The 9,951-nt window shown below is 42.6% G+C and overlaps 1 protein-coding gene across 1 annotated transcript; it reads right to left on the bottom strand.

The window, feature by feature from the left end:
• Positions 1-781: 781 nt before the first annotated feature.
• On the bottom strand, positions 782-7,892 carry LOC102041632 (protein NipSnap homolog 3A). Its single transcript, XM_005423580.2, has 6 exons — positions 7,847-7,892; positions 7,140-7,341; positions 4,018-4,179; positions 2,295-2,444; positions 1,810-1,896; positions 782-1,699 (listed from the first exon to the last, which is right to left on the bottom strand). Exons 2-6 carry the CDS (start codon positions 7,261-7,263, stop codon positions 1,623-1,625), a joined length of 600 nt encoding a protein of 199 aa, XP_005423637.1. The 5' UTR covers positions 7,264-7,341; positions 7,847-7,892; the 3' UTR covers positions 782-1,622.
• Between the last annotated feature and the right edge of the window lie 2,059 nt (positions 7,893-9,951).

Genomic DNA, 9,951 nt, shown 5'->3' on the forward strand with positions numbered 1-9,951 from the left:
TCCCCTGTCCTCAGGGGCTACACCCAGAAATGGACAATGGGTCATGGGCTTTCATGCTTTTGTAAGTTTGGTGCATTTGCAGATTGGGGCTTAATCTTCCAATTACAGCTCTAGGTAATGAAGTAATTTACCCCAAGTTTGCTCCCCACAACTCACTTTTGTTTACATTTCTTAGGGCCTGAGAAAGTAAGGTGACCTTGATTCCTCAGCCTGGAGAGGAATTGTTTTGTCTGACCAAAATGGGAAAACAGTAGCTAATACTAATAGTGGAGTTTATACACTAAAGAATTGCGGGATTACAGATACAGGATTTTAGTTTTTTATTTTTCATAAAAAGATATTAAGATATTTAGCCATTAGAGAGGGGCAACAAACATAATGGCCCAGAGCTTGCTTTAGTGCTTTCTATGAGATCTTAATGAACTTTAAAGCAGCAATAATCATTAGGCAAACTGCACTAAGATACTTCAATTCTCAATTGCTCACTGCAGATCCATGATTAACATGTAGAAAATCCTCCCAAGTGCTCTGCAATTTATAGTCAATACCTATAAATTGCAGAAGAGGGTGCTCTGTACCACTATATACAAAATAGAAGTTTGACTTCTTAGCCCATGTGCCCTCTGCCCTACTGTTATTCACTCTTACCAGCTTACTGGTTCTAAAGCAATTTGTTGTTGGCCAAAAGAGAAGACCTTCAAAATGAATACTGTACTTGGAGAATGAGATTTTTCATTTAATAGTTAAAAAGAGTAAGAGCTTCAGCCATAAACACTAAGAATTAATGCTTCATGCTCATTTATTTAGCTTTCAACAGTCTGACAAAAAGTATTTCAAAGAATGACAGTACATGTAAGTCAGTTGAGTCTGATGACACAATTGAACAAGAAGGGCTAATCACCTATAGCACCCTAAACAAATATTAAAATATCCAAGCCAAAGCTTGTGTGGATAACTCACAGTTTTGAGGCAGTGTTTGATGAACAAAAAAAGAAAAGACTGAAATGAGCCATAACAAGTTATTATGTAAAAGGTCTCATGGCAGAACTCATTAAGATACACTACCTAATCAGCCCCACTGTTGCATTTAAGTGCAATTCCGACAACACTGATGTTGTACATTGCCAGAATTAATAGAAAGTACGCCAGTGAGAAGTCTGATTAAAACATAATTGGGTAGATACATGTGGGAGCTTTCCTTCTTAAAACTGTATGGAATAACTAAGATACGATAATTATAAGAGGCATCAAAATATGTTATAAAAATTATACCATCCCTGGCTGGAATGCTGGACAAGAGCACTTAACTTTTTCAGTTTGGTAAGTGATCTAGCTATGCAGAAAATCATGAAGAACTTAAGGATTAGAATAGAAGGTTGGTGACGCATGGTTTATGTCATGATATGGCTCAAGTTGTTTGCCCTGGAGAGGTAGGAACATCAGCATAAACTTCTGTTTAACAGTTGGTGTCAGAGTGCTGATTTACATTGCCAGTGGATCAGCATTTTGCATCCATTTTTTGTCAACTGAAGAATAGCTCAGCTCATGAGGGTATGGGGGTCCATGTCACTTGCTGACAGCACTTCCATCTTGTGCCATCAGTTACATCCTTTAGAAGAAGGTTACTTCAGCGGTGAGCATTGCAGAGGAATCAGAAGCACATTTTGCTGGGACTCCAAAAATCTGACACTGTCGCGCACTAAAATTAAATACACATTTTATTAAGACAATATTCCAATGAAAGGTCATACTTTTCTCAGCATGCATGCAGGTAACACAAGTGAGTTCTCTAGATTCATCATGTCTTACCAGCTGCCACAACCCTGGCATCTTCATGGGCGCTGTGTCTTCCTGCTGCCCGCTGATCTGGGCTCTCATTCCACCATAGCACATGGACTGAGAAAGTACAAATAAACTCAGCTGAGCACTATTATGCTGCAATACAACACATACCCTAAGTCCTAGCAATCTGCCTTCATCTGTTACAGGCCTTGCAGCTATCAGGAACAACTCTCCAGGCATGCCAGTGGTGGGATGATCTTTCACTGAGCCATTGCATGGTTTGACTTTTAATATCAGAGAGTCTTTTAATATCTGAGAGTATTTTAAGATTGGGGCAACTGGCTTAAGTCTATAACCCAATACACAAAGCTGGGTTCAAGGACTATTTACAGGACTTCAGTGATCCACACCAACATTTTCAGCAAGCTGGCCAATCCTGATCCAGGATGGTGGCTTGCCCCTCTCCTCTACCCCTTCCTATGCCAAAGTTTGTATCAGAAATTGATGAATACCTGTGTTAAGTAATCCATATTCTGTGTGGAAAACACCGATCAGCTTGGTATATCCTGTGTTGATGTGAGCATTTATTGCAGCACGAAATGCTTCACCCCACAAAGCTGGCCCACCAGGCTTCATCTGGAAAGTAACCCATTCATACACACCTAGGAGAAAAGGTAAACACTACCACAAGGAAGGAAATACAAATTAATACACCAGATCTTGAACCATGTCTCATGGCCACGGTGTATTTGCTGTCAGACCAGTATAACGTTTCCTGATCATTTGGGGACAGCAGGAAACTGCCCCTTCCTCCCAACATGCGCAAGAACTCACACCTTCCAGAGGCTCACAAGAGCTCAAGCTCACTAACAGCAGTTAGTTCAAGTGTCAGTCTAAGTACCAGGGCCCTGAAGAACAGAAGGCTTCCCACAAAGCCCAACTGTGCAATTTTCAATGCTGCATGGAGACTTTGGGATAGTCGACTACTTTGCAGATACCACAAGTGCTCATACTTGTTAGAGAGATTTGGGTGTCTGCTTGAGCAATACCGGGTGTCTTTTCTAAGACTGGAGATGTTTTCTGGCATTGAAGTGGTTTATGACATTACAAACTTTGACTTCTGGCAGTTGGTCACAGTAAGATCTGACAGCATAAACAAAAGAGCAGGACTAGTTTAGCACCTCTGCTGTGCCAAGCATCTCCTTTCTTTGTAGAGAAATGGCATAATTCACCAAAAAACCTCCAGTCCTGCCAAAAGTTACTTGTCTTCTTTCTGTTCAAGCAGTTACTTCAGATCATAATTGTTGACACAGTAATAGAAAGCCAGACACTTGCTACTTGGCAGTGTCTGGTGTCACTCTCCAGCAACAGGCTGGAGATAAACTATTACAGTGTTTCAAGTTGTCTCTCCAGATTTTAAAGAAAACTGTTTCATATTCAACAGCAGCAGCAGCTTAAAATTCCAAATGCTGAATAAAGGAAATAAAGAACAAAGATTACTGAAGTTATACATGTGCTGAGGGCTGAAGCAAGGTCTGCTCCCTGTCACTTCATGCAAGAAAGCCTGCTAATATTCATAAACTGGGGAACAGGCAATAGTACTAACATCAAATTTGCTACAGAGAGAATTAAAGTACAAAGAGACATGACTTCTACACCTAACCTATGATTGTTACAAAAAAGGGCATAAGGAAGAACTGCAGAACCATGGCTCAGTCAGTCTAACCTCTGTACCTGGCAAGATCAAGGAGCAGATCCTTATGTTTGACTTTCATGTATCTTTCAAAAAGTAGGGAATTTTTAAAACTTATGTGAAAGAAGCAGTAACATCAAAGCAAATTGATAAGAGGAAAATCTCTGTGAAAGAGAACAACAGTTATGCAGGAAATGCCCTCTCACTGATGGACAGACAAAGGAAGTCTGGAATGGCTGCTCTGACCACTACTATGGCACTGCCATTTTGCATATTCATTTAGCAAGTCAGCATCCTGATCAGTCAGCATCAAGGTTAACAACCTTGATGATCAGTGCTCTAGCCAGCTATTGATGTATGTTAGTGTAAAATCCTTCCAAAAAACTATCCCCCATTGTGTTATGTCACCTTTTCCACATGGGCACACATACATGCATTTGTTACATAAAGGGTCATAAAACTGTGCAATACCTGGTTTAAACTTTAAGCCATTTTTTGTTAGTGTTGGTAGCTTTAATCAGCAAAAGAAAAGATAAGCTCACCCCCTTCCTTTGAAGGCTTCCCGAGCTGACACCAGGGCACCAGATAAGCAACCTCATTGTGCTGCTTCTCTACCAAGGGGAGAGCTGCAGAGATGAATTTTCCCTGCCAGTCTTTGTCATTTGCTAGTGCATGCCGGACTGCTGTTCTGTGGGCAAAATTATCTGTAAGGAAGGAAAAAGAAAACATGAAAAAATGCATATGATATCACATCAGACTCAATCAAAATGTATAATTGCAAAAAGGGAAACTACACTTAACTAATTTTGAAACTGGTGTTTTTATACATCATATTAGCTCAAAGCAGATGTGGTAAGTTTCCTTTAAATTCTGCAAAACTTCCTTTAAAATCTGCTCAGATTAAAATGGATTCAAGCCAAATGGAATTTTCCAAGAAAGTTTACAGAAGAGTTGAAGTAAGTTAAGCAATTTTACTGTTTAAAAAGATTTACACATAGCGATTGCAGGGACTACTGGATGTGGCAACAGTTACCAAGGATAAGATTTGGAGAAAGCACAGTGGATATGGAAATGAAGTGGAAAAAAATCAAGAGAAGTAATAGTCTATCAAGAAAAAAATTAGTAAATGTGCTTTGGCTTACATAAAGTGACATTTAAAGTATAGAATTAATGTCTGTGTGTTCAGTTACATAAAAAGATGTTAAATGCCCAAAAGCTAAACCATTTCTTCCTTTTTTTTTCTTAATGGAAAACAAATCCACTTAATTAAGAGTGTGAATTTCAACTGCTCAGTGGCATCTTAAGCAATATATTTATGCAAACAGCCCCCAATATTACAAAAGAAAAATTCAGCATATGAGGATGGGAAGAACTTTGAGAAATATCAGTATCTTGGGACTAAGAGGTAAATATAGAAATTATGAAAGCCGGGATCTGATGAATCAAGGAGGAAGGATGTTGTAAACTTTGTTCATATCTCAGATCATAGTGTGGTCTCGGGGTGGGGGGAGGAACCACCACAATTAGACTGTAAAACACTGTTAGGAAACAGAAGGTATAGCTTTTCTCTTAGTTTTGCATTTTAAAGGTTTCCCATAGATTTTTTTTTAAATTTAAAGATAGTCACATTAGCCAAGAATAAAATGTTCTGAGAAGCAGGACAATTTATAAATGCAAGTGAACTCAAAATATTGACAAATGAATGGTCCTCTCTTGAAGGAAAAGAAAGACATGGCTGTCCAGGTCATGAAAAACGTTAAGGTACTCAATGTTCTTTTTTGCCTTGGTCTGCACTGGCAAGTGCTCCAGCCAGACCATGCAAGTCACAGAAGGCAAAGGCAAGGGCTGTGAGAACGAAGAACCACGTGCTGTAGGAAAAATCCAGGTCTGGGACTATCCCAGGAACATGAAGGTGCACAAATCAATGGGACTCAATGAGATACATTCATGGGTCCTGAGGAAACTGTCAAGAGGAAGTGGCTAAGCCACAATTCATTGTATTAACAAGTTATGGCAGCCCATTTTTAAAGAGGAACATAAGAAGAACTGCAGAACTACACCTTGGTCAGTCTCACCTCTGTGCCTGGCAAGATCAAGGCGCAGATCCTTATGGAAACTATGCCAAGGCTCATGGAAGGCCATGAGGTGTTTGGTGACAGCCAACATGGCTTCACTAAGGGCAAATTGTGCCTGACTCATTTTGGTCTTCTGTCATGGAGTTACAGCTTTGGTGGATGAGGGAAGAATGACTGACATCAGAGGAGGTGACAAAGATGATCCAAGTGCTCAAGCACCTCTCCTGTGAAGAAAGGCTGGAAGAGTTTGGGCTATTCAGCCTGAAGAAGAGAAGGCTCCAGAAAGACCTTACAGCAGCATTCCAGCACCTAAAGGGACCCTATAAGAGAGCTGGAGAGGCACTTTTTATGTAGTGACAGGACAGGAGGGAATGGCTTTAAACTGACAAAGGGTAGACTTAAAATCACAGGATGGTTTGGATTGGATGGAAGCTCTAAACATCACCTAGTTTCAAGCCCCTAGCCACATGAGGGGACACCAGCCACACAGAGCTCCATCCAGCTGGGCCTTAAATACCTTCTGGGATGGAGCAAGGTTTAGATTAGATACAATGAATAAATTCCTTACTGGGAGAATGCTGAGGCACTGGAGCAGATTGCTCAGAGAAGCTGCGGATGCCCTATCCCTGGAAGTGTTAGAGGTCAGGCTGGATGTGGCCCTGAGCAACATGGCTGAGAGGAACCAAACAATTCTCTGATTCCAGGATTCATCCCTCCAAAACAAAAGGGGTGATCCTTCAATCTAAACAGGTACTGTGACCACACTGGACTTCAATGAGCACATTGTATCAATGTGTAGATACAACTGGACTGAAGCAGGTGCTCAAGGGAAATTATACACAAGTATCACTTGTGTACTTGGGAAATTAACACAAGTATCACTTCCCTTGGGCTCCACAAAAAGCACAGCCAGCACACCTAGTTTTTAGCATAATAGTAGCTTTTTTAGCTTACCTGCATCTTCCATGTCAGCACCAACTCCAACAAGATAAAAAGTTCATCATACTGTAAAAACCGTATTGCTAGCAAGGTTAAAGTTGCAACAAAAACACTCTGCATGCCTGAGACGTCAGACCCGGAGGAGCGGCTTCCTACCTCAGAACAGGCCCACTACACAAGGAGTTTAAGCATGCAAACTGAATGCTCATTTTTTTATGGGAGTGACTGGTACTCTGACCTAAAATACAAGAACTATTATACATGCATATAGACACACACAGACTGCATATGCGTGCGTATTTCCTTTTCTCCATTAGCTTTGAAAGTTTCAAGACATTTGTGGAGCTGATCCTAAGTTAAAAATATTTACCATGAATGAAACACTCTGCCACAGTTCCTCTATTAGACCTGTTTTGAACAGAAACTGCTGTTCAAGAACATTTGTAACTTTCTCATTCCAGCACATCAAAGTTGTCTTGACAAGCTCTGACATGTTCCTGTCACTAGTCAGTACAGGGGAAATGTTTTGGGGGCACCTGCTTACAATGAGAGCAACAAAGAAAAGGCAGGTAAGCATTCCCCTCACCTTCTTGCCGAGGAGACAGGGGACACAGAGGGAGCAGAGCAGCGCAAAGGGATGCTGACCGTACCGTACTTCCAAATGTGCAGCACCTTGTTCATGGCTCCCAGCTCCGAGTACCAGAACCCCACCAGCTCTGAGTGGGCAGTGCGAAAGTGAAAGTACCTGTTGACCATTTCCAAAAACTCCTTCATCTTCGCTGGCTTAATATCATATGTGCGAATTTCGTAGAAAATGCCATTATTCTGTCTGGGCCCTGTAGCAAGGCGTACCTGAAAGAAAATAGTAAGAAAAAAATTGTAAAAATAATTCTCAAGCCAGAAAGTTGTATTCTGTCTAAGTTTTTTTTAATTAGCGCAATATTCCAGAAGGATCTGTTAGTGCAGGTTGGGAGAGGGGTGCTTACTTCATGACATCCACTACAAAAGAAGTACCTTTTCAGACTTTGGAAGTAGCTGCAATGTGCATTATTTGCTGCCACTCCTTTTGGCAATGCAACAGACTGTAATGTGGCTTTCTTTTGATGCACTCAACTGTTTAATTATTAGCTGTCTTGGTTTGGGAAGACAGGAGTCTGCTAAGGAAGGCAGGAGCCTCCCCTGAAATTGAGAATGTAAACCCTCCCCACCGCTCCGAATTGCTATAATTTTAAATTAAGGGGCTCTCAGGCAAAGATATGGGAGCAGGAAATAACAGTTCTTTAATAGGGAAGAAATAAAAAGAATAAAATAAACAATGCAGTCCACTGGAACAACACTGGCAGAGTCAGAACCCAACCTGACACCCTGTTGGTCAGGGTGTTGGTGGCAGTCCGAGTGAAAATGTGGCTGCAGTCCTCTGAAGTATCAGGTGTGGTTCTGTTGGAGCAAGGGGGTTCTGTAGAGAAGGATGTAGTCTTCCTCTGAAGATCCAGGAAGAAAAGGCAGCTGCTGCTCCTCTGGGGAATCTCGTGGAGAAAAACTGAGTTGCAATTTCAAAATCTCAGAGTAAATCGGGGTAGCAGTGCTTGGCTCCTCCCTCTGGGCGGAGCATCTCACAATGGGATGTTATAGTTCTTATCAGTCATGCACTGATATTCAATAGTCTGTTATCAGCAGAGGTCCCCTCCCGAGGAAGGTGTGAATGTGGTCATTCAAAGAGAGAGATAAGGCAAACTGCTCACTTGACAAGGTAATCAGCCATACAGATGGTAATGGAAAACATCTTGCATGCAATCTTCAACATTAGGTCATAACAAAGTAGAATTCTCCTTTTCTCAACCTCTTCCTCAGCAAGTCAGCAGCAAGATGCATTTGGCTAAACACATTATTCAAAAGGAAGGCTGCTGAGATGCCACCAAAGAGCAACACCAACATCTGTCTGTGGTGCACTTACCCAACCAACTCACACTACTGCATCGTGCTTTTCCACTGACAACCACACACCAGTACTAGCAAATAACATATTATTGGCAAAAGAAAGAAGAAGATACCAACATTTAAAAAGAAGTGACTCGTTCCAACAAAAGATTGCCTAAGTTCACATCCTAGCCTTTTATTGGCTGCTTCCCAAGGGCTGATCAAGAACAGTTTTTGTGTTCATATTAGATAAAACCCTTTGGGAGTCCCAGACTAAGTGTACTATTGCAGTTGCCTCAATAACCTGGAAGATGCTACTCACCTCTCAAATAAAACATGAAAAATTAGGGTCAAAACACAGCTTTGGCCTTAGCCCATGTTTGCACAGAGGCAGCTACAGGATGGATTTTGGACATGTCCTATTTCATGTGAATCTGCAGGCACGAGGACCACGCAACTCAAGCCACAGAACAGAATTGTTTATGTCTAGAAATGACTTTAAGATCATCCTATCCACTGTGAATCCAGATGTGCCACATCCACCACTAAACCATATCTTCAAGTGACAAATCTACCCGTTTTCAAACGCTTCCAGGGCTGCTGACTCCACCACTCCCCTGTTTCAGTGTTTTACAACCCTTTCAGTGAATAAATTTCTCCTAATATCCAATCCACACCTCTCCTGATTTAGGCAATTTGAGGCTGTTTCCTCTAATTCTGTTACTTGTTACCTGGGAGAAGAGCCTGACCCCCCAGCTGCCTGCTTCCTACCCCCCGACTTCCAGGTCGCTGAATACGGAAGGTGAAAAAGAAGTCTTTGTTCCTCAATGGCCCTTTACAGCATGACACATCCAGTACTGGCTCCCATGAGTCACAGCTCCTTGGGGCTGACATAAAGCCTTGCAGGATCCTGACTGAGTATGGAGCCTGCAGGAGCGACCCACTCCACACTGGATCTCTGTGGGAAACCCTGAAGGTTTCTCCTGCTTAGACAGACACTGGGACACTGCAGGACCGCTTCTGTACCAGAGAAGGGCAATGGAGCTGGTGAAGGGTCTGGAGTACAAGTCCTATGAGGAGGAGCTGAGGGAACCGGGGGTGTTTAGCCTGGTGAAAAGAGGCTCAGGGGTGACCTTATCACTCTCTACAACTCTCTGAAAGGTGGCTATAACCAGGTGGGGGTCGGCATCTTCTTGCAGGCCGAGGACAGTGACAAGGTAAGAGGGCATAGTCTCAAGTGACAGCGGGAAAGGTTCAGATTGGGCATCAGGAAGAAATTCTTCACAGACGGGGTGATGTGACATCGGAATGGCCTGCCAAGGGACGTGGTGGAGTCGCCGTCCCCCGAGGTGTTTAAGGAAAGGCTGGACGTGACACTTGGTGCCACGGTCTGCTTCACAGGGCGGTGCTGCTCGAGCAGAGCACTGTGGGCTGGACTCGCTGATCTCAGCAGCCTTTTCCCACCGAATCGATCCCGTCACCCGGGGATGGATCCCAAAGACCCCCACGCGACAGCGGCAGGTCCCGCGCGGAGGGAACGGCCCC

Source organism: Geospiza fortis, unplaced genomic scaffold, assembly GCF_000277835.1.
Source record: "Geospiza fortis unplaced genomic scaffold, GeoFor_1.0 scaffold167, whole genome shotgun sequence".
NCBI lineage: Eukaryota > Metazoa > Chordata > Aves > Passeriformes > Thraupidae > Geospiza > Geospiza fortis.

Bases quoted from the DNA above. Each gene is read 5' to 3' on its own strand.
- LOC102041632 (XM_005423580.2), bottom strand. From the start codon at position 7,263: ATGAAGGAGTTTTTGGAAATGGTCAACAGGTACTTTCACTTTCGCACT. The intron at 4,180-7,139 runs GTACGGTCAGCA...CCTTCCTTACAG, and splicing joins GCTGCACATTTGGAAGTACG to ATAATTTTGCCCACAGAACA. The intron at 1,897-2,294 runs GTATTCATCAAT...GTACTTTCTCAG, and splicing joins ATATGGATTACTTAACACAG to TCCATGTGCTATGGTGGAAT.